General features: G+C 33.9%; 1 protein-coding gene across 5 annotated transcripts in view; it reads left to right on the top strand.

Moving 5' to 3' along the window:
• The window catches only part of bru1 (bruno 1), a 971,893-nt gene that overhangs the window by 100,583 nt on the left and 844,714 nt on the right, over nucleotides 1-26,596 (top strand). For 4 of the 5 annotated variants that reach the window (XR_011950072.1, XM_072523112.1, XM_072523110.1 and 1 more), the window contains exon 3: nucleotides 14,500-14,631. The exons of the other annotated variant lie outside the window; for it this stretch is intronic. Coding sequence is in view for 3 of the 4 variants with exons in the window: in XM_072523112.1 (XP_072379213.1) it covers nucleotides 14,500-14,631 (132 nt within the window). In the remaining variant the exon portion in view is untranslated. The remainder of the gene's footprint in view (nucleotides 1-14,499; nucleotides 14,632-26,596) is intronic. 5 annotated transcript variants of the gene reach the window in all.

The following is a 26,596-nucleotide window of genomic DNA, read 5'->3' as shown; positions in this document are numbered from 1 at the left end:
GTCTGTCATTTAGTTCTACTACCCAGTTTCTAATATATAAGCTATTATAAAATATAAGAAAAAAATGAGTTTAAAGTTTTAGATACTTTAAGATAAATATTTTAATATCAATAAAAAATCTGCCGCACTTTTAATAACACAATCACATTTTAATAACACAATAACACATTAAGAAAAAAGTAGGCATTAGCGTGTTATACATCTTTAGGTTATCGTCATATACCGACGCTATAATGAAGCATGCTCAACCACAATATCTAACATCTTCTTCTTTAAGTACCATCTTCTATCGAAGGTTCGAAATCATCATGGCTATGCGGACCATGTTAACTGTCGCTCGAAATCGTTCTGCACTACTGTATTCAAACCATTCCCTCAAGTTCTTAAGCCACGATATTTTTCGTCTTCCTACATTTCGCTTTCTTCAAAAAGCCTATCAGAAATGTCCAACATACTGTATCATTTATAACCCTTCTCCGCGTCTCTATGGTCAAAACTATTTGTACACAAATTAAAAAAAAATCGATCATTATTTGAACTAATTCGTGACTTTTCCATTTTTGACATCCCAAACTTCGGCGTATACTACAAACAAATATTTCACTTAATAAAACTTTTTCCTTCTAACATGCCCTTGCTTCATAACATATCAAAACATATTTTTACGTTGTTTTTTTTTGAGGTCTGTATCTGTAGAGTAGGGAGGGCGAGTTAAGTTTCACAGCACTTAGGCCACAATTGACCCATTGTGCATCCTCCCAGGGAGCTGTCACCCTTAGCTCATTGTCCATCCTGCCAATTCTAGGAAGGTGGACAAGTCACCAGGAGACATCTCTCTTATGTGGGCAGGTGTTGGCCAGGACTCGCCGAACGCGTACTCTCGTATTAACGATAACTCTGGGCATTCACATAGGACATGCTCTACAGTTTCGTCTTCTCGTTCACACTTCCTACATAGAGGTGTGTCTGCTAGCCCCAGTGTATGGAGGTGTTTGCTTAGTTGACAATGACCAGTTAAAAAACCAACTGCCAAACGTAGGTTTTTCCTGGTCATTCCCAAGTACTTCTTAGATGTTGACTCTTCAAGGTTACTTAGTGTTACCCTGGCAAGTTTACATCCTTTCCCTTCTTCCCATCTTTTTACGGTTTGAGTATGGGAGTGACATTTGACAATTTCCGCGATTGTTGTAGTTGACCAACCAAAAAGATCCCCAGGTCCTAAGAGTCTTAGGCCTGCGCCTTCCTAGCTAATTGGTCAGCAATGCGGTTGCCTTTATTCCTATTGTGTCCTTTAACCCACCTCAGGATGATGGTATTACCATCCGAAGCTTGGGTTAGTGACTTGTGACACTCCATTACTAAACCTGATGTGACACGTGGTCTATTCAAGGTTAGTAGCGCTTGTCTGCTATCTGTGCAGATGATTATAGTTTTACCTGCTATACCTTTTTGGGTTATCTCTTTTGCGGCTATGGAGATACCAGTCAGTTCTGTCTGAACTACGCTGGCATTTTTGCCCATACCCCACTTTATTCTTAGGTTCAGTGATCTGGAGTATATCCCGCATCCTGAGCCTTCTTTCATTTTGGAGCCATCGGTGTATATGCAATAGGCATTTGCCACGTTTGTCTCCATGTACTGTCCTGTTTCAATTTTGTAGGGTTTGTTGAAGACAAACTTTGGTTCAATTGAGTCGCAGCCTGCCTGTAGAAGTGGTAACGCATCCAACTCTTCTCGCCAGAAACGAGTTCTCAATTGTCCCATTCCTACATCAAGGTTTGCACCAGCTGAGCGCAGTCGCATCATTGTCACTAGCGCCACCTCTTTGACATATATATCTAGAGGCGTGATGCCAATGATCAACTCCATTGCAGCAGTTGGTGTTGTTTTCATGGCACCTGTTATATTTATGCAAGCCATCCGCTGAATATGGTTTAGTTTGTTAATCGCTGTTGCCTGTAGCACTTTTGGTACCCAAGCAATAGCTCCGTAAGTTAGCATTGGCCTAATGACAGCGGTGTAGACCCAGGCGATCACCCTGGGCGTGAGGCCCCAGGTGCGTCCGACCGTTCGTCGACACTGCTCATAGGCAATATATGCTCTTTTAGCTCTACCATCTAAGTGTGAGTTCCATGTTAACTTCTTGTCAAGGGTAATACCAAGGTACTTCACCTCGTCAGAAAAATTTAGACTGTAGTTTAGAATCCTTGGGGGTATTAAGCCCGTGATTCTTCTTTTCCTGGTAAAGAGGACCATCTCAGTTTTCTTTGGATTTATAGATAGTGAGTGTTCCTTGCACCATGTTTCTATTAGTCGGAGAGCAACTTGTGATCTCTCACATAGTGTGCTCTCAAACTTACCGCTTTGCAGGACAGCAATATCGTCTGCATAGGCTATTGTGTAGAAACCGTTGCTGCTGAGTTGGTCAACCAGGGTATCTAGAACTATGTTCCAGAGTAGTGGTGATAGCACCCCTCCCTGTGGACAGCCCCTCGTAACCATGCCTCTAACAGAAACGTCTTCTACATTTATGCTTATTGCTCTATTAGAGAGCATACTGAATATCCATTCGCTTATGGCCAGGGGAACATTCCTGACGTTGAGCTGTTGGGTGATAGTTGGGAATGTGGTTTTATCAAACGCTCCCTCAATGTCTATGAATATACCTAGGGTGGATTCTTTATTATCCAGCGATCTTTCAATTCTTCCCACTACATGATGCAGTGCAGAATCGGTAGATCTTCCCGAAGTATATGCATGTTGATTTGGGTGAAGTGGGTTATGGACCAGAACTTCATCCCTTATGTACCTCTCGCATAGCCTTTCCATCGTTTTCAACAGAAAGGATGTTAGGCTAATTGGTCGGAAAGCCTTTGGTAGGGTGTAGTCCATCCTACCTGGTTTTGGTATGAAGACCACACGTACCTCTCTCCACTTCCTAGGAATATATCTCAGAACCAAAGAGGCTCTGAATATTTCCACGAGGTGCGGCAGAAGGATATCCAGTCCCCACCGTAGTAGGGCTGGATATATGCCGTCAGGCCCTGGTGATTTGAAAGGGGTGAAGCACAATATGGCCCATTTTACCTTTTCCTCATTAATCATTGTTCTGGCGAGATGCCAGTCGTTTGTTGACGGTATGATTGCTTCTTCCATCCGGTTTGGTGCTGTTGAGACACTAGAACCGGGAAAGTGTGTTTTCATCAGGACCTCAGCACTTTCGCGAAGGTTGGAAGTTTTATTCCCATCTTCCTTCGTTAGTATGCCGACATGCCGATGTGGGTCCTTTGAGAGCGCTTTTTGTAACCTGGAAGCCTGCGGGAAATCTTCGATTTCCTCACAGAAGGTTCTCCAAGCAGCTCTTTGTCTTTGTCTGCAGACTTTTTTAAACTCTCTGAGATTTGATTGGTAAGAATCCCAATCCTCTTTGAGTTTGGTGCGTTTTGCTCTATTAAAAGCTGTTCTTGCTGTCTTCCTAAGGTGTTCCAATTCAGTGCACCACCAAGAGTTGGTTTTGCGACTTTCCTGGACCATCCTTATTGGACAGGATTTTTTATAAGCATAGCTTATTTTGTTTTGGATAGATACCGCATACCTTTCCAATTCTGTATTAGTTCCTGGAGTTGAAGCCCTTTCATTCCGCAGAGCATCTTCTAAGAGTCGGTTGTAGAGTTCTACATCCGTCCTCTTAGGGTCGCGCGATTTGATAAGGCTTTTTTCCAGACTAATATTATAGGTTAGCCAGCGGTGGTCGGACATAGAAATATCCTCCGATACCTGCCAGTTCTGAATTTTATTCGATATTTCAGCTGTTGCCAGCGTGATATCGATGACTGTTTGGCTACGAACATTAATAAAGGTAGGTTCGGTGCCCTTATTTAAGATATACAAATCTTTTATAGTAATATAGTTATAAAGAGACTTACCTCGGGCGTTGTTATCTCTGCTGCCCCAGCCTAGATGGTGAGAGTTCGAATCGCAGCCGATAATAAGTTCTACCTTCTGACTGAGACAATGGTCTACCAGATCTTCCATTTCCCTTGTTGGTGGTAGGGTGGCTGCATCTGAGGGTAGGTAGACTGATGCTAGTATCAACTCTCTATTTTTGCCCTTTCCCCATGGGCACTTCACTTTAACCGCAGTTACGTCTGAGGTGCAAAACTGCGCCATAGGGGAGGCTTTGATTTTTCTGGGAACATATATTGCTGTTCTCGGTTGTTGATTGCTTGGTAAGCTGAAAATTTGACCGTTTAGGCTGCTAAGACCAGTTATTTTGGTCTTATTTATCCAAGGTTCTTGGATTAGTGCTATTGCATCCTCCGTTACATCCAGGCGGCGACATAGTGTTGCCGTTGCCACCTTTTTGTGTTGGAGGTTGCATTGAATAATAGTGACCTTATTTTTTTCGACATCCTTGCCCATGGCTTAGGTATCGTTTCGGCTCTTTTTAGGTGTCCATTTCCTCCTCAGTTGAGGAGGGGGCAGCCTCAGTTATTTCGGAACTTCCTCCGCAGAGTTCGTCAACCATCATTTGATGATCTTCTCCCTGCTGTGGGACCAGGGTTGTCTCAGTCTCAGCAACCGCAGTCGGTTGCCGCGTGTCTGAGGTTCCTGGTTCCGAGGAGGTATCCTGCACTTTGCTTGTGCTTGTTTTTAGATACAATGAGGTAAACGTGCAGCTCAGCCTCATTGCCCTTTTCCTAAGGACAACCATGTCATCGTCTCCGATTCCGAAGACAAACAGGTGTCCTTTAGGATCCTTTTTTACCTCATGGTGAAAAGTGCACCATCTCGCGACTGCCATGTCTGGATTTTGCGCCGCTAACCTCCGCAGCACTCTTTCTGGGTCATCAGAGGTGCTAATAGCATCCTCCGGGATCCATAGAGAGGCTTTGGTAAGTTTTGGGAGCTTATCCTGACTGACAACAGCCAGTGATGCTTCCTCCCACGGTTTGAGGTTTTGAGGTCTTTGAACATAAGATGGTCATTGTGTGCCCCATCAAAGAGCATATTGGAATAATTTGTTTGTTTGCTCTTATCTATGTGGTTAACTTCAGCCCGACAATTATCTATTAGTCTACAGTGTGAATTATAAATAATGAGCTGTGAATATGACTCAGAGCTGAGTGACTTTTCTGAATCCATAAAATATGTATGGGGAACGATTAGAAAGGTGACCACGATCGCGGACACTGCATGTGTTTCAAATTAGTTCCAAAATCAGGGTTTTAATCAGGGTTCTACAGGCTTATATTCAGCACTCAACAATAAGTTGTACGTAAGTAATGCCACTTACGTACAACTTATTGTTGAGAAGAAAGGATTCGATATCACCTTGATACAGATGCCTGAATTTTATCAGAACTAAAAAAAAGGATAACCAGAGCTAAAAAGAAGAATGTTGGCGAAGAGCTTATATTATTATAAACTATATTCTATACAAACCTTGTAAACCTGACGATTTTCAAAAAAAATAAGCCTTCAGATTTATTCTTCAAAGTTCAATAATCTCCCAATTAAAGCAAATTCATACAAAATATTAATTTAACTAGGTATTAGCATTGTTATATTATGTTTACATATGTCTAAATCGTTGCTTGTCACTAAAACTAATTTGAAGATAATATTTTATGTAAATATTACCATTATTGAATGAAAAACATGTAAAATAATAAAACAATTATTTATTAATATATAACTAGTGGTACTACACCAAAATAAAAAAACTAGTGTGGAAAAATAGTTTAAGTAACAAATAATTGCAAAATCAAGTAACCAATAAACCAAATAGTCATGACTGCCCGCCGAGATTAATTTATCCTTAGGTTCGATGTGGCATAGAAAATTATTGAAAAATAAAGAGATCATTGCTTAAGGCTTCTCGTAGCTTCATTAGTGACCGAAAGAAATTATTAACCATTGCTACAATGTCTTTAATAATATCGGCCCTAGTTAAAGACAAAATATCAAAGGAAAACAACTACGTACGGTACGTACTACGGCCTATAAACCACAAAAATATTATATCGTTAACAAATAAAAAGTCATGAAAGCCCTTACTTTCTGATCTACATGATATACCCACTCACTATTTAATGATATTGAATTTAAAAGGTAAATTACATGAAGCCATTATTTAGAAATCGAATTTATAACCACTCTTTACCACCTTCTTCATTGATCTTGTCTAAAGCTGTCGTCATAACCAGCTCCATTAGCGTAACGACGGTGCACGAATAGCGAAACAGAAACTTTCCTCCGACCGAATCTCATCTTTACAAATGACCCTACATATTGCAACAAACTATTTTCCGCTTGCATTAAGTATTTAGGAAAAGAGAAGTTTACAGCCGAGTATGGGATAATGCTGTCGTTTCTTTGGCCGTTAAATTGTAGTGCAAAACTTTCAAAAAAGCTATAGTAACAATATAAGCTGCTATTTGCACTTTGGGATAAGTACTCTACAAGTTGAACATCTTGCATGAATATTGATTTTCTGTAGAAATTTTAGGAGATTCTTAGCGGTATGGAAATTTTTAATAAAAAACTAATTTTATAAAACGTATTTTATATTCTAAATAAGTAGATGTATTCAGAATACATTTTTGCATGCAGTATACTTTATAGCAAAATCGGTAAAATGGCACATCTAATAAAAAAAATATTTTATCATATTCAATTGTTTCACTAATTAGCTGCTGTAATAAATCAGCTATCGAATAGTTAAAAATTCAACTAAAAACAAGACATTATACAACAAATAATGTCATAAGTCGAAGATTTAACGTTAATCGTATTACGACGTCTACCAATAATATATTCCCCGCCCACACACAGGGTCCTTTAGATTTAAGTAATCCACGGCACTGTGCACTATGCAGGGTTGGCCACTTAAAATACTCCACCCTGATATTTGGCAATATTTATTGGATTTTGTTGTCGATTTTTGTTTTAAAGGGGTCATCTTTTGACAACACAGATATCTGTCATTTGTTAAACTTCTCTTTTCTAACATCCCAACCCTTAAATTTTAAATAGGGTACATACCATGTGTGGTACATTGTTAGATAGGTACTTTGCTGGAGAATTCAGGCATGCATGCATTAACTCCATGATTGTGAAAAACTAGCAGTTTATTGAAAGTGTAAACCTCTTAAGAACTAAACGTAGCGCCTATGTTTGGCTAGCGTCAATTGAGGATTATAATTAACCCTTCAGTAGTCGCTAGGAATTTTTGAAAATTAGTAGTCGCGCGCGGTCGAAACGACCATTTGGTCTTTTACTTCTTAGTTTGTGTTAATAAAAGTATTTGGAACCAGTTTAAGTAAAACACGATTTTATTAAGGTTTAATAAGTAGAGTAACATATTACAAAATAATATAAAAAGTAAACTAATGTTAAAAACACTGGACAGAACATTAAAAAAACTCTTTTCTACTCCTATAAAATAAAAAGGAACCTTTTAGTTAATCCGAATAAGTATGGTTTGGCACTCTTCGCATACTGCACGTGTATGTTCTCTGCATAAAAACTTTTTACATTTACAGCAGGAAACAGTCGTTTTCCGGTTCTTTTTACGGTCGCAAAAGTAGCATCTACCATGTACTCCTTCATTCGTTGGAGTGCCGTCTGTGTTAGGAATATTACATATGGCCTTAATACGTAACTTCAGATCTCTATTTAAATTGTCTACTGTTGCTCGGACCCGTAGATGTTCATCCATAAGAGAAAATGCTAGATTCTTCAAAAATTTTCTTCTAAGCATTTTATTATCAGCAAGGTTGTTACTTGCATGAATCACTAGTGAATTAATGCCTGCGATGTTTAGTATGGTGTTAAAAATTACCATGGGCCAACGTCTTGTTTTTCGCGAAACATCATAAGAGGAGCATAGCTGATCAACGACGTCAACCCCGCCTTTTGTTTTTTTATAAACCGTCAGAATTTCTGGTTTATAATGTTCAAATGTTTCTCTATCTATAGCGTCGTCATCATGTAGACTTGAAACAAGCAATACAACTTTCTTCTTTTTGGGGATATACGACACTAAGGTACATGTATCGCTAAAGGCGAACATACTTGAGTTTAGAGGACGAGATACTTGAAGTAATTCAGGGGGCAGTTCCCTTTTGTTCTTTCTAATGGTCCCCATAACAGTCAATCCAAATTATTTTTTTAAAACATGTATTAGAGGAATGCTAATGAACCAATTATCTAGAGTAATGTTGCGCCCAGAATTCTTTATTGGCGCACACATTCTTTTTACAACTTCTTTCGGGGAATTGTCTACAGTAAATGGGCCATCTGGTTAACGACCCATATATACCTCCATATTTATGGTATAATACATTTCAGCATCACATAAACTAAAAATTTTGAGCCCATACTTTGAGGGTTTGCTTGGAATATATTGTATCCAAGGGCAATTCCCTAACAATCCAGGAAGCATTTCATCGCATGTTAAATTTTGCGAAGAGTTATATCCCGATTTACACTTTTCTACGAATTTGTTAAAAAAATACTCGGATGGCGGCCATCTTATCCAGTCTCCTACGTTCTTCACGATCGACCTTATCATCACATCTAATGCATCTTAGAAGAAACCGAAATCGGGATAAAAACATAACTAGTCTAAACATTTCGATACCTTGCCATTAGTTTGCCAGATATCTTCTGTATTCAGGTGATGGGCTTTATATATGTCCCTGCCAAATATAAAAGGCCTATAAGAGCGCGAATTTCAGATGGGTTTGTAAGCTTTGCATACAAGCTATATGTTTTAACATAGCTATAGACTATGTTCTCTCCAAACTAGACCCCGACACAAGAGGGATACAATGGACGTTAACCACACGCCTAAGCGATCTAGAATACGCGGACGATATCTGTCTATTAGGTCAAAGGTTCCAAGATCTGGCTTACCAATTAGAAACACTTTCCACTGAAGCCAATAAAATAGGTTTGAAAATCAATATTAGTAAAACCAAGTCCATGAGAATAAATGCAAGGAACAACACGCTATTTACTATCGACAATATGCAGATTGAAAATGTGGAAAACTTTACGTATCTTGGAAGTGTCATAACAGAAAACGGAGGTACAGAAGACGATATTCGTATGAGGATACGAAAAGCTCAACAAGCTTTCAACACGCTCAACCCTGTTTGGAGATCTGGCGAGTATACTACAAGGACAAAGATCCGAATATTCCGATCAAATATTATGTCTGTTCTACTCTACGGATGTGAAACCTGAAAAGTGACAAACACCCTCACAGACAAACTGCAGGTCTTTGTTAACAAATGTCTACGAAGAATTGTTCGTATATTCTGGCCTAACACCATCAGAAACGACGATCTGCTACACCTGACCGAACAAAAGAGGGTACAAAATGAAATTAAGTCCAGAAAGTGGGGTTGGATCGGTCACACACTCCGAAAAAATAGTTGCAGTATCGCAAAGACTGCCCTAGAGTGAAATCCCCAAGGGAAAAGAAAAAGAGGTCGCCCAGTACAAACTTGGAGAAGATCCATCATGGACGAGATAAGAGGCCAAGGAAAGTCTTGGAATGAGGTGAAGGCCTTAGCGCAAAATAGAACCCGATGGCGCGTTTTCACTGAAGCTCTATGCTCCACTTAGGAGTTCAAGAACCTTATATATATATATATATATATATATATATATATATATATATATATATATATATATATATATATATATATATATCTCCCTAGAGAAATTGCTTGCTATACTTTCAATGTATTTATTAGTGGATTCTACAATTATGTAAACCATGTCCTCATCAATGAAATAACTCCATATTTCATAAATGTCTTTTAACTTTTTCGTAAATCTATTAGGCTTAGGTGATTTTTTTAACTAAATTCGGCTTGCTCATATGTACCCTTTTGTTTTTTCTTTGATGCTTTCTCCACACTGTTTTATCTTTTCCCCTAAAAACACTTTCTTCATTATTCAGTAAAACTTCTCCTATTTCCTGTAAATCCTGTTCTTGTTCGCTTTCCGAATCTTCCGACCTCTCATCAATAACTTCCGGATTTACTTCATTCTCGTCATCGTCGTCGTCATATTCAATATCAAGCGGTTCTTCTTCCATGAGGGCTTGAAGTCTCATTTGTTCCTTATCATACTACATTCTAAAAATAAAGCCAAACAAGTTATATATAAAAGTTTGCTGTAGCTTAAAATTTAAAAAAATTAATATTTGATTCTCAATAATAGAACAAAGAAAATTATGAAATATCGTAATAGTAATTTGCTGCAAAGTAATTTAAAATTTGATGACTAATTACATAGTAAAAGAAAGAGAGGTATATTCAAAAGGTTACTAAACAATAAGACAAAAGTATAATAGTATATTATTTAAAAAAACTAGCGTTTATAACGATTTATAAAAACTTTTTAGCTGACTAGACGCGCGCGGAAATTATGACCTTTGCGCTGTAACAAACCTCCCGCTACTCTGATTTAGTACTGAGGCTCCTTGTATCGAATGAGTAAGCTACTGAAGGCCGTGGTTGCCAAATGTAATTTTTTTTCCGAAATATTAGCAATTTTCAATACGTGCGGTCTTTTTGACCATGTAGCGACTAGTTAAGGGTTAAAAACTATATTAAAACGAAATTTATAACATTAATAGAAAACTTTGTGTCATCAACGTTCATACAATTATAAAGTCACCTAGTTATAATTCGTTGTCTTAGTTCTTCCAGTGAAGCTGGAATGTTATTATAAATCTTGCTTTTTTAATAACCTCATATTAAGAAGTCCAGTAGAGTTAAATTTGGTTCATTATTAAATGAAGAGCAACATTTAACTCTTCTGGGCTTCTTTAAATGACAATATTTAAAAAGCAAGATTTATAATACTATTCCAGTTTTAGTTATTAATTTAAAATTTAATTCATTTTATTTACGTTACATTTTATAAAGTTTTTTATTAATTTTGCAAACTTTTTTTTAATGTAGTTTGTTACATGACCGGAAATTGCCACTTCCAAAATATAAGTGTTAACTTTAGATTTTAAGAAGTGAAAGTAACACTTTTAATGAACTGATTTTTTTTTCACAAGAATAGAGATAATATGAGATAATATAAAAAAAATCATGAATACCTGATGTTTTGTATAAAACTTAAGAAGTCGCTGGTTAAACGATATTAGATAAATAATTATAAAGTAAAAATGTAATATTTTGTTTGTAAATAAATCAGCGAAAAATAGCAAATACAACTGAGAAGAAATTACGAAATTAACTGATCTTACTCATTATTTTTGTCTGTACAAAAAATAAAGACTTACCTTTTGAAATATTGATATATTCGTAAGAGGCTGAAGATTTGGTAGCGATGCATCACGACGCTTGGGGCACCGAATACGATACCGATCAAACTAGATGTGTTTGGTTCGCTGTCTTGGGATAAAGTGTCGTCTTGAAAACGTCAGAAACCACCCTCTGACCACGCTCCGAGGTGGTCGGTAGCAAGAGGGTAAACCCATAAATCACTATATTGCATTGCGATTTTGAGTGGCGATAATTTAAGTTAATTGTTACCGTACACTTGTGTGTATTGGCGACACAAGACAAAAATAACCAAGGAAGTCAAATTCTCCGTACTTAAAACATAATAAATGAGACAGCCAGTTTAGCAATTTTACGAAATAACAGGAAACAATATATTTTAACAAAGTCGTCAGAATACAGGATTTAATTAGATCACATTATAGTACACGTTAAAACAAAGTATTAGTAATAAAAATATGAAAAGAAATAGTACATACTTTCCCAAACACCTGAATTCTCCAGCAAAATACCTATCAATGATTTGTCACATACAGTATGTTCTCTGTTTAAAATTTAAGGGGTTGTGGTACTGGAAGGGTAAGGGTTGACAATTGACCGATACCTATATCGGTTAAAAATGACCCCGTTAGAATAAAAATCTATCTGCTTTAGCATTTTCACAAAATCCAATGAATATTGCCAACTATAAGGGTCGACTCTTTTGAGTTGTCAGCTCTGTATACATATAAGTCTCCTTATTGTTTAAAATATAACTGCAGACTACCCAATATGACCGGAAATTGAAACTAGCAAAACATAAGTATTAACTTTAGTTTTTATGAGGTGAAAGAAACACTTTCAGTAAACCGATTTTCTTTACACGAATAGAGTTAATATCAAAAAAAATCATAAATGCCTGAATTCTCCAGCAAAATACATATCTTATAATGGTATGACACATAGTATCTTACCTATTTAAAATTTAAGGTTTGGAGTACTGGAAGAGAGGGGTTGACAATTGACGGATATCTATATCGTTAAAAGTTCACCCCTCTAGAATAAAAATCTACCTGTTTTAGCATTTTCACAAAATCCAATGAATATTGCCAAATCGACTCTTTTGAGTGGCCTGTGCTGTATAGAAACCTCCTTATTGTTCAAAATATAACTGCAGATTGCCCTCAATATGCTTAAGAACAAAATGCTATAGTCTTATAAAAAAATTTTTGGGTGTGACCATACACCAAGAATTTGGTAATTTAAATGCAATATACGCCTGGAAGAACCAATAAATGTTATAATTGACGGTAGAGAATGAAAATTTGATAGTTGTATTACTTACAGTTGGCCATGATCTTATAGGTATCGGCCAAGTTTACAATTTTGGAGATGAATATTCCGAGAGTTGTTTCTTTTACGCTTGGATTGATATTAAATTGTGTTCTTTTTGTGCTTGTTGCAGTTTATTATAGGCAATGTGTCTCTGATCTACCGTTTATTTATAATTTGGTATATTCTTAGTGGTCATTTGTTCTTTTAGCGTTGTTACCCAGATTTTGCTAATTTATTTTGATGTGTTTGCTACGAAATTTGTTTCGTTTAGTTGAAAGATCTCTGCTTCCGTAATTTAATTTTTGTGACTATATTTTCCAATCATAACTATTGTTTTATATCAGATCTATCTGAGAAGTTTCTCTTTTTATTGGAAGATTTATGCTCCTCTCTCCTAACACTTAGTGAATTCTGAAAGTTTTGCTCTGATAAAAGTTGTTGCATTTGCAAGGTATTATATAAATACCCTGCTTTGATCTTCAGTGTGCTCTTATGTTGATTTTTGATAAAATAGGTATTAGTGTGTTGATTGGTTTGAATTCTGTTGTAAGTCTTTGTTTATTTAATATGTCTTTTAATTTTTTTTGATAAGCATTTTCATATAGTAAAATTATTATGATCGATTTCCTTCTTGTGGGTGTTTCAGAACCTTTTTTGTTGTTTTTTTTTTCTTTCTTCTATGTTGTGGAATACACTATTTACAAATGACTATTGTTAGTATCGAGGTTTTTTCTTTAACAAAGGGATTTTCGTTGGTGCAGGTTTTTTGGATTCTGTCATATAATTATTTCTCTTTAAATGTTTATGTTGTGATTTGAATGGTAATTTACAAGAGTCCTTATGTAGTTTTTTATAGGGTTCATTTGTGACTAATTCTTGAATTTTTTTCCAGTATTTAGTTTTGTGACCAAGGTCAAGTAAATCAATTGTCAAATTTACATTGTCGGTCGATAAAAATTTATAGGTTAAAGATCATTTTCACAATTTTCTATTCAGATTTTTTAACAACTTTGTTCAAATTGGACATGGAAATGTTAAGAAAATAAAAATATAATTTTAATTACAAATGATCCTGATCTAATACGATCTTAAAAATATCTGGAGATGGACAACTAACCGTAACCGTTAGCTAAAGTATTTGCTAAATTTCGGGGGAACTTAGTTTATGTTAAAACAATTTTTCTTTTTTCAATGAAACGGAGATTTAAAACAGACCAATCAAAACGAAATTAAAACACTTTTAACAAATTTGTTGCTATTATCAGCATATTTTAGCATTGTGTTTGTAGCAGTGACAAAATATTGATTATATTTCGTAGTAAATCTTTTGTGCTTTTTTTGATATTTGCTATTTTCTATCGTGCCAAGCTTTGATTACTGTCTCTGCACCTGTGACTAACTCAGTAGTCTCGGTTTTTCTATTTTTTCTATTCATGTGTTATAATACTTGGAATTTTACCTTGTTAGTAAAGATAGACTATCTAACGCAGGCATTCTAATTATTTTTAAAATCTAACTTCAGTTTCGACAAAAACACATCATCAATATTAGTTTTCTTCTTAATTTTATATTAGAGTATATATTTAGTAAAATTTTTTCCGACCTATTTATTGAGTTTGTTGTTATGAAAATCCAAAAAGTTTTTTTTATATACCAAGTATCCCAATAAAATAAAAATTAAATAGACGTTGTTGCTTACATAGTACAAAATACTTTTTTGGATATAATTAGTATAAGATTTGGAAAAAAAATATAAGAGAATTTTTTAATGCATTATGTTAAATTAACTTAAAATATTAATGTATTATATTTTGCACTTTGGATAATGCTTTTTATTATTTATGTTCATCGTACTTTTTTATAGAATATATCAGCCCTATCTTATGTCGTTTGGTGGAATTCCTCATCCCCTTCACGTTGTTGCTCCAATGGTTTCGACTTCTTCCGCGATTATGCCCATCCAGAATCATCTTAAGGAACAGGTTTTTCAAAAAAGGTAAATACAAAAGTTTTATTATACAAGCTGTAAATGATTTACAGTGTCACCTCGTGTCACGATGTTTGTCCAAGCTAATATTAAAAAATCAATGAACGGATTGGAATAAAATTTTGTAAAAGTGTATTTGTTAGTCCAACATAGGAGATAGGATATTTTTTATCTCGATAAATAATCCTTATTTTTTCTTTTAATTGTAAATTCAAAATGTTTTATGCGACTTCACCTCTACAGTTTGTTTTATCCGTTTTTTAAACGTCATTTTCTGATATTTTATAACTACATATATATTATACAATGACGTTTAGAAAACGTCATTTTCATGTTTTTATAACTTTTTTTCTATAAATCAAGAACAACTAAATCGATTTGGTTTATTTTTGTTTTGAAATAAATATTTGAAGTCCTAAAAAGATCTAATAGGTACTTAAAATATGATAAAATTTTATTTTCCTATACAAACTGATAGTTTACTGATCTATATCATATGCCATCAGATATCAACTTTTATTAGTTGTATAAGAAGTGTTTTAGAAAAATGTAATCTTTACTCGAAAGTACAATATTTTTATTTTTGACAGAATTATGTATGATTAGAATTAAAATTAATTTTAAAGTGTACAACATTGTTTATTTACAATACAAAACGATTTTTCAGCACTTTCTCTGCAATAAAGTTAAAAATAATATAAGCTTGTGCATTAATTCAATACATTTTAACAATAATAAATTTAATAAGAAAATTCTAAATAAACTTAAATTTTAAAATCTACTGACTATTAAAAAATGTTATAATATTCAAATATACTTCATATATATTTTTATCGTAATTGTAATTATTTTAATTGTAATTTATGATGATCTAGAGTCGTTGAGTTGCGCCAAATGTATACAACTTACAATTGTTGATTCAGAACTTTCCCTCTTTACATGTGCCGATGAGATTAATGCATGTTCAAAACAATCGTTTTTATGGCGAAATGTCAAAACAGTTCGATTGACCATTAAGATAAGAGTACAAGTGCAAAAGGATGTATCGGCGCAAATATTTTCCAAACATTTGCTAAATATTGGAAATGGTAACATAAAAGTACATCCAGATACACAATGAATAAGTACTTAATCATAATTGGCTCATTGAGCGCGCACTTTTGGCGGCAAGAAATGTTGACGTTAACAAAATTAACTTCCAGATTCAACATTTGTTGCCAGGTGATCTGACATCTTTTAAATCAGTCGACAGTATTTTTAATGGAGACGAAGGCGTAAATTATCCCGGATTTCATGATATTGCTTAACTCTGTTAAATATATATATATATATATATATATTAATAAAAAAGAGATCATGACACATGTCATATTGTCGTCAATACTTTAAGACAGATTGAAGTCTTTTATATATTTAAAATAATAAACTCAATACGGAAATCTAGATGTAGCAAAACGATATGTTTGCCTCTTTGGCAAAAATATTGATAAGGGCCCCTTAATATCGACAAAAGGTGTTTGTCTGTGAATGCTAGCGACAGAAAAGTGGCAAAAAATTATGAGTTTCTAGATTTTAACTTAACTACAAATATGCACGTCTGAATGCATATTAATACAAACAATAACTGGCAATTGAGAAGTTCTACAGTAGTAAAATCAGGTTTTGTTTTTTTTTTATAAATTAGACCAAAGCAAATTAATTTTCAGAAAGGGTTAGTTTGGTTCGATATATTTGTTTCTATGAGAAAATAGTTACGCTTTAACTAAAAACCAATAAAATTTTAAGAGATATTATGGGTGATTAATACTTGAATGAAGTGGTTTAAAAGAAAACGTATTCTTTTATAGAATACTATCATATAGCCCCAAACATAATTTATTACTAAAAGGGTCTTTTAAGTTTAAGGGTATTTTAAACACTCATACGTATTTGAAGCGATAAAAATTAATAGTATCCAGACATGGTTAACTACAGATACGGGAACGTAATAAAGAAATTTAGCATGCTACAATGTAAAAAAGAAACAAAGACTATCATCGTAAAGGAAGAAAAATCTACTATTTACATGAAACTTGGCTAAATCGAAGTCATGTTTTACCAAAGTTTGGCAAGATTTTAAAGCTAGAAACATCGACAAGCCTTTATTGAAGGGTTACCATCTGCTCTAAAGACACCAACTTGCAAAGGACGGTGACTTATTTGAACAGACATAGGCAGTAATGTGATTTTTTTGGATAACGTTTTATTACTCTTTGAATCCAAAAAATCAATGACTATCCTGAAGAAAAATTTGAAGGTAGGTTTTTAAAGATTTTGTTAAACTTTGAACCAAATTAGATCGTCGTTAAGGACAGTGCATCTTATCATAGTTGACGACAATTACAGCCGTCACCAACAACTGCCTGGCGGAAATTGGACATCATGAATTAGCTCTCTGAAACAAATATATTATTCGATGACAATATGTTGAAAGTAAAATTATAAAATCTTGCAAGGAGACATATACCCGAAAACAATAAATACGTTGTTGACGAAATGGCTCGTTAAAAGAACATATTGTTCTTTGCGTCTCTCTCTTTATCACTGTGACCTGAACCCAATTGAACTTATATGGGCTCAAATAAAAAACTTTTAAAACGGATGATGTTAAAGGCCTGATGGCTACTTCTATAGAAAATTTTACGTCCGAATTACTAAAAAATTGCATTACATATACTAGAATAGGAGAAAGCAGAATGTGCGATCTAGACAATAGAGTGGATGTTTGTTGCAGTATTAAGCGGTTTATCTACGAACATGCTCAATAAATACTAGTCCTTTGAGTACTAATAAATAACATCCTGTAACACCTGTAAACCAGTAAAAAACCTGAGTAGCGACCCTGCTATCTACTACCAGACAGACTCAAACGTTACTTAGACCATATCGACAGCGATTTATTACAAATGATTAGATTCAAATTCAGAAAATGAGAGAGAATATAACATGAGTTCTTGATGAAAAAAAAAGCTTGCTGGCCACAGTCGGTACTTAAAAAACTATAAAAATCTATCAACCATATGAAAAAAAAAAACTGATCCAGACACTTTCAAGACGGAACAGATAAAATGTTTTAGACTGGTTACTAATCATAGTTTGAGCAAGTGTGCTAAGAGCTGCAACTTTACGAAACTCTCGAAGAGAGCACATACTTTCGTATTCCTAAAGCCAGAAAAATTACCATCGCACTCAAATATTGCAGTTTTGCGGCTATACTACTTTTACAAAGTATGCGAAAAGCTCATTTAGAGCAAAATTTTTTAGACTATGGCCGAAAATATTATGTAACAATATTGGTTTTAAAACTCTAAAGACTGGCTGTGGATGTGGGTGTACCGACGCATTCTTCGTATATCCTGGACCGAACATGTCACCAACACAGAGGTAATCCAAAGAATCGGAAAGGAGAAAGAAATCGTGAATACAATTAAACAAAGAAAGCTTGAATATCTAGGCCACATATTGAGACACGATAAGTACCGTCTACTGCAATTGATTGTCCAGGGAAAAATAGACAGTAAGCGAGGGCCAGGCAGGAGAAGACACTCGTGGCTCCAAAATCTGAGGAAGTGGTTCGGGCTCACATCGGTCGAACTATTCAGAAGCGCCGCAAATAAGATCAGAATTGCCATGTTAATAGCCAACGTTCGCAACGGATAGGGCACTTGAAGAAGAAGAAGAAGAAAGACTGGCTGCTGTCAGGTTGTGAAACTTCACAAACTTAAAAAACGAATAATTACTAAAGTATGTATATACCTCTCTGCAGAATATGACATGATCAACAATCTCAAAGTATTTGCCAACCTATATTATCTTACTAAAACTTTTATCTTTAAAGAATAGTTAAGGGTATATTGTAGAATAGAAAATAATGCGTATCATGCAAGCATAAATAAGTTGACGGAGAAACGAAAGCAATGATTTATCTTAAGGCAGTGTTTTTTTTTCTTTATATAATGTATTTACCAATTACCTGCCTATTATACCAACGGTCAGATTGTATAAATTATACGAATTATACGGCTATCTACTATGACACTCTGAGTGAGAATATAGGATTAGATAGGCACAAACCTACCATAGGTCCTAGACTTAGAACAACTATTTAGGTATTAGGATACTAACCATCTTAAGGGGACTCTTGATAAAACCCAGTTTTATGTGTTTTACTTGCGCAATAAAGAGGTTAGGAGCTATATATACTATGCGTCGAACAAGTGGACAAATATGCATACCTGGGAACAATGATTAACTCCACAAATGATTACAATCAGGAGGTAAAAATAAGAATAGAAAAGGCTAGAGCAAATTTCAACAAAATGAGAAGAGTTCTATGTACTAGGGATTTAAAACTGGAACTAAGAGTTAGGTTGGCGAGGCGCTATGTTTTTTCGACCTTATTTTATGGAATGGAATCTTGGACCTTGAATGCTACATCAATGAAAAAACTGGAATCATTTGAGCTGTGGGTGTACAGAAGAATTCTTAAAATATCATGACAGAACACGTCACAAACAAAGAGGTTCTGAGAAGGATGAACAAAGAAATGGAAATTTTAAATTCAATAAAAGCAAAAAAATTGGAATATCTCGGACATATTACACGTGGAGAGAAATACACCTTGCTCCAACTGATCATGCAGGGAAAGATCCAAGGAAAGAGAAGCATAGGGAGGCGTAGAATGTCATGGCTGCGCAACCTGAGAGAGTGGTACGGATGTACATTAAATGAACTTTTCAGAGCAGCCGTCTCAAAAGTTCGAATAGCTATGACGATTGCCGACCTCCGCCGCGGAGATGGCATTTGAAGAAGAAGATACTATGCTGAAGGCTAAAATTAAGGAGCACAACCGCATATATTGGGAAAGTCAGGCATAGAGAGAACAAAGAGCATACAGATAACAGAGCTAAGTCACCCGATATATAATTATATTAGTACTATGTCTTTATCCGAAGGACTACATTGCTAAATTAAATACCTCAGGATGGATGCATTATACCGTGAAAAGAGAGTGTACCAGACAGCATTTTCCTTCAGTTTATTGTATCACTTACACTTGGAGATGAGCAATATTACACCAATTGGTAAACTCTTTAGCGTGGGGTGTCAAACTGTATATAGTAGATATAGTAGAAGAAATATATCACCTAATACATGAAACCATGAAACATTCCTAAAAAAGAACCAATGATAATAATCGGAGATTGGAATGTAAAAATAGGAAAAACTAAAATAGATGACCATTTAAAAGGAACGATAGGCGAGTATGGCTTAGGCGAGCGAAATGAACGAGGTGAACGGCTCCTTTAATTTGCCATCGATATTGATCTTAGTATAGTAAAGACAATGTTTAAACATCATCCGCGGAGATTATCAATATGCTCTTCGTCTGGAGGACGGTACAAGAACCAAATAGATTATATTCTTGTCAATAAACGATGAATGAGCTCAAAGGAATTCCTCAAAGGAATCAACGTGAAGACAAAACCAACTGCAGAACATAAAATATTACAAGTAACTAGGGAACTTTTCTCAAAAGTCAAGTATCTAGCGAGAGAATTCAAACCGCAGACACAGATCATCAAAGATAATAGTGGAAATACCATAACAAACCTAGACGTTATCGCAGAGGTGTGGAAACAATATTGCGAAATACTATTCTCTAATACTCAGACAATAATACAGAGAAAAGTAGTTATGAAAGAGAACCTCAAATATGGAAATCAGAAATTAGGGCGGCAATTAAATAGCTAAAATTCAGAAAAGGATGAGGAGAAGATGAAATAACAGCAGAATCACTCAAAGAAATGGGAGAATTAGGGACGGAAGTAATGCTTAGAATTTGCAATGAGATCTGGAATACCGAAAATTGGCCAAATGACTGGGACAAACTAACGTTTATTCCCATATATATAAAAGGTTCACCGACAGTTTGCAGTCATAATCGTATAGTAGCACTAATATCACATTACACAAATGGATACGCCAGAACATCTAATCTAGTTATTACAAAAACTATATGTAAATAATACTACTAATGTAAGAGTTAATAATGTGGTTTCGAAAAACTTCAAATTAAAATCTGAAGTTTTATATATATATATATATATATATATATATATATATATATATATATATATATATATATATACATCTAGCGGTTAATGTAAGCTCCGTTCTAAAACGGTATTATACTAACTCCAGTAGAATATACACCGTGTATATTATTATCTAAGTAGCGCTTTATGTAGACTCCGACCGACATGTAGCATTAAGTGGACTCCACAATAGGATAAACCATTTTTGGGATCCGTATTTACCATGTTGCGTACATTTCTAAACTCCTGAGATGTTGCCAATAATTGTATTAGTAGTAGATTTTCAAATTTTACAGCAGGTACATTTTAACACTTGAAATTTATTTAAATATCCATTAGTCATGAAGGAATTTCAGGATTATTGCGCTAATGTAGTTAAATATAAATTGTTAACCGACACATAACTTTATTTTACTTTTTAGTTTTAATAAACAAGGCGGTAATTTATATTACTTATTTTATATATTTTTAAACATAAGAAAGTGTCTATTATAAACTTGGAAAAGTTAAGTTTCCATTTTTATTAATTAGTATTTTTTATTAAAAGGCATTGTCACTAAAACATTTAGTTCATAAATGTACGTAGATCGGATAGAGTAATCGTGTAACAGTTTATGAAATTAGAGGCCCCTTCGGTAGGATTATAATGTTTGTTACTCTATTAATTAAAGAAAACTCAAACAACAGGGAGATCTTTATAATTGTTGGACTTATGACATGCAATATTTGTTTCATAGCGTAGTTGAATTTAAACTACAATAATTTATAAATCAATCTTTAATAACATACTTTTTTACTGTCTAATTTCAATAGATATGTCGATTTTTAATTAAAATATTTAATGCATTAAAGTCGCGTAGAGATTTTCACTAAACATTTAATTTTAAAACTATTATAATAAAAGTCCAAGAAAAGTATAAAGTCTAGGAAATTCAATATCCCACTATGGATTTGTTTTATAGACTATCGTTAAGCGTTCCACAGAGTCAAATGGATACACTTATGACTGATACTAAAAGAATTAGGTGTACAACAACACCTAATTTTGCTTATAACTGAACTGTACGAACACACTACTAGACCATTTAAACTAACATTAAAAGAAGATTGAAAATCAAAACGAAATATAAGTATCTGGGAAAAATTTCTCAAACGATATTAATATTAAAAGGGACTTTAAAGAACATCTGACAAAGCATGCTAAACCTTAAGGCGACTAAACCACACAAAATGGTTATTTGAGAAAAATTATAGCTCGTTCCAGAAAGAATTGTAATATAACATTAATGTAAATTAAGAAGAAACGCTGAAGAAAAAAACAGTAGCGGTTAGCCTAAATAAAGAAAGGCAAAAAGAAGATGTAATTTGATGTTTTGAAAAATCTGATACGAAAACTGTATGAAAAACATTTCATAGTATAGACATCGAGCGCGGCGATGCCTCTGCCGTCTGGCGGCCTATATCGACTTTTACTACCATTTGACTATTTGTGTACGATTTTGTGTATGGTTAAGTGGCACACCACAAAAAGTGTTTTTATTTTCTCTTTTGTTCAACAGTTAAAATGTATTGCTATACTTCTAGATGTTCCAATACAATAAAGGATAATAAACATCAAGCACAGGGTACAAAATTTTATTATTTTCTATGCGCTAGTTATTATAAACACATAAGCTATATTACAATTAAAAACTATGACCACTATGAAAAAAATACGGTAGACTATGACTACATTTGTGCTTTAGCACTATAGTAAGAACAAGATAAAAATCTAAATTTCTACATAAATATATTAACAAGAAATTAATAAAACTTTTGTTCGTTATTAGTAATTTCGTTATTTTAGAATATATTATGAAAAATGTTGTTGATATTACAATATCAGATGATAGGAATACAAAAATAAAAAACAACTTACCTTTTCAAAACAACAATCAATCACTTCATTTTATCACGAAAAATTTAAAAATTGCAATGTAATTGAACCCATTTTGTGAGCTATAGTTACATTGATACTTATGTGGCAATTAGCTGTAAAGTCATTAGTCTTTCTCACCGTATCGTATTTTCATGATATTTTTTGTAGGCAAGCGGTTTAGTTTGTGTAATATAATATCCCCAATTCGTCTCATAATATTTAGTTTTCAAAACAGGTGTTACGCTAATTCCGTCACATTTTTTAAATAACTTTGCAGTACATTTGAAAATAAGTCGACAGTTTTCCTTGAAGTATTTATTTGTATATTACTCCTTGTTAAATTAGTCAGTTTATTAGGTAATCCTAGTTCTGCCATGGTATTTCATAGTTTTATTCTTATGGTTATATCAGTGCTTGTTTAAAATCTATAAATTACTAGTTTAATGTTTTTTTTTTTGTATTCCCAACATTTCTCATTAACTGCCTAATAGTGAATAATTGATCAACGATTTATTAGTTTTTCTAATTCCATACTAATAGTCTTCTATTTGATAGTTCACCTATTCACTCAATCGTTCCAGGTGTATCAGAAAAAATACTGTATATCCTAATAATTAATAGATATATAGCTTATATATAATATATAGCTTATATCGCTATAGTTTGTGAAGTACATTTTATTACCCCTTTTGTGTATGGTATGCTTTTCAGCAAGTTGGTACTTGTTCTTACTTCTAAATTGACAGATCAGCTGTTTAACTGCCTATACTGAACTTTCTTCCTTATTTTGCAAATATATATAAAAATTAATAAAACTCTGACATACCGTTGATTGGATACCCTATACTATTCAATCAACGGAAATACTAAGATCACACGGGGAGAATATTATGGGTTATTTCTGGTTTCGTCACAATTTACACTGAAATTACTAACAAGAGAGTGCTCTTACTTCCACGTTCAAATTGATATATACAACCAACAGATGCTAGTCATATACCATCAGTACTAATAAAACGGAAACTATCAAATAAATGTCAATTTCATTTAATCAAACGTACTAACCTTAAAAATGGTCATTTAAGGAAAACCGCCTCAAAAACATTGACAATAAATTAAAAATAGTTTAAGCGATATAAAAGTAACAGAGCAGCAAAGCTCACAGCATGAGAATAGTGCCTTGTACTTTTACATAGCAATTTGTTCTTACAATTTTATAGTTTTTCGAAAAATGAACTCCGATTAAAAGATTAAAACGTCAAATAAAATGTAAAAACCTATTCATATTTTTAAATATAAAATCTTCAATTTAGAAATTGAACATTTTTAATAAATGTATAATCTAATATTTAAGCCTGTTTATGTTTTACAGACTTGGAAAACACTGAACAGACAAATATTTATTCTTTTATATACTAAGTTCTAAAAAAAGTGTACTCAAAACGAATAAATATTATCTACCAAGTGTTTTATTCCAGTTTCATATGAAAGCACTAGATCTTAGATATTATAAATTTCGTCATAGGTGCTAATTAGAAATGAAAACCAAATGATAGAGCATATAGTGAAATATAAATATCTCAGCCCTCTATTGCCCGACTTTTTTTGTAAACTTAAGGGAAAATGTTTTAATTTGTATATGTGCTCAAATATCCATCCATTTACAACTAATATTTTTTTTAGATTTTTTAAATTTTGTTTGGGGAGAGTTTTGGGAGTATTGCCCTCAGGCAACTGTGGGCAGCAAAAACTAACGAATTAAGTTATATACTTATTTATTATGCCAATCAAAAAAACAAATATTTGTAGTTGTAAAAGATGAAGCAACTTTACATTTATCGCACATTACTTTAGAAGTATTACAGCATCCTGGTTTTTTGCATCCTCCCCCTTTTGTGAATATACGGGCCAGTCGAAGGTTTGGTCAAGCCTAACTTCCTTCGGTGGTACAATAGCAGTAGGTCCTCTCTTCCGTTTTTTTACAATTTCGTTCTCAATTTCACTGAGCCTGGGACGTCCTTTGTTTTTGATCTGGTCAGTTCTTGCTAACAGTCCGCTACATAAGTGGGACTTAAACTGTAACAAAGGCAACTGATTTTTCTTTCAAAGTAATCGCAATCACGACGATACAATAACCAGCTGTTAACAACAGCTAAATCCAGAAGGTGAAAAAATATTTTTAGATACCACTTTTTAGATTTTATGTCTGTTCGGTAAAGAGCAATTAGTGAATCCATAAGATCGACACCTCTCATAAATTTATTATAAAATTGCACTGAATTTGGACAGCGTACAATAATTCTTGATTTTTTTTCTTATCCCACCTCTTGACTAACGAAGTAGGCTCAGAACCAACAAATGTACTAAGCAAATGAACCGGTTTATTATCGTACCATTTTAATGCTGTTAGTCTTATGCCATCTGCTGTAGCGTGCTTTTCTTCTACAGTACCTCTACCCTGTTTCTTCATATTCTTGTCATCAGAAAAATGGCAATTAGGCAGTCTGTTTCGACGAACAGTTCCCAAACATTGCAGTCCACGTTTTTCCATTTCATTCTGCAACTGAATGCTATTAAACCAGTTGTCAAAATATACTTAATAGTATTTGTTTGGTTCGACTATCTCACACAATCTTATTACTACATTACCGCTGGTGTCTATATTAGGTATATGAAGAGAATGTTCAACAGTTCCTGTATATAATTCCCAGTTATAAACAATACCATTGCTATCACGCCAAAAAAATGCCTTGTATCCCCATTTTTTGGGTTTATTCTTCATATATTGTTTTAAAGAATGTGCCCCTTTGAATGGTATCATTTGTTCATCAATACACAATTTTTCACTCATTGGAATAATCTGAAAATTTTGAAATGGGCCGTTGATGAATGGTCTAATTTTGTATAACTTATCATTATTGTTGAGCATATTTTCGTTATTATTGAAATGAATTTTAGTTTCTATTTCTTCCCAGCGATTCCTACATATACTATCAACTATTCGACCTGGTCTAAATTTGCTTCGTACAAATCATCTTCATTTTCCATTTTATTTGATCCTGGATCAATTGATATCTGAGTACCTATGGAAAATTCATTATCACTCTCTTATTATCACTGTCAAAGTCAGAGTCTTTGGATTCCTCGGATATTTACTGCTTTTCCCGTAGAACGATTTTGTATCCATCCTAAAAAAATAATTTAAAATAATATGGTCCAGTGTGGATTCAGAGTAACATACCTGTTTTTTATCACAGTACTGAAACAACACAATAAAATAAACAAATTTCAACGGTAATCAACATATAAATGCTGATATAATGCCTCGGTATATATTTTTATATAATTTGTACACATTTTATAACAATAAATCACTATCGAAAGTACAAACTAATAAGGCAGCCATGTCCATTTGACATACTGTTAAACATTTCCATATAGGTTTCGTCATAGGTTCATAGAGTGTATTAAAATGTATAACCAAATGTTGCCTGAAATTAACAGAGGGCATCTTAGAGTCGGAAATTGTTTTAAAAAAGTTCTCTGCATCAAAAACTCCTTTGTTGCCTTGAGTACACACGGGGCTATAGAGGGTTAAAATAGCTGTATCGCGCGAGATAGCTGTATCGCGCGAGGATAAGGCTATTGATGAGGAAAAAAAGACCTATCACTGAGGAAGTGAGATAGTAATTGGCAAACGCAAAGAGCACTTTAATTACATTAAATGAAATATGCATTACAATCTATCATGATACACATATCTTGATACACATGAAACAAGACAATTAATAAACACGTTAAGAGAATATTAAGAAATAATAACCAAAATTTAACTTTTAATACGCAGAAGAAATACTAATATACAGAAGATACACAAATTAAAAAACGTTATCCACTTATTGTACGCAAGAAGGAAAAA

The sequence above is a fragment of the Diabrotica undecimpunctata genome, chromosome 2, assembly GCF_040954645.1.
Source record: "Diabrotica undecimpunctata isolate CICGRU chromosome 2, icDiaUnde3, whole genome shotgun sequence".
Classification (NCBI taxonomy): Eukaryota; Metazoa; Arthropoda; class Insecta; order Coleoptera; family Chrysomelidae; genus Diabrotica; species Diabrotica undecimpunctata.
This window is presented reverse-complemented; position numbering and strand designations above follow the sequence as displayed.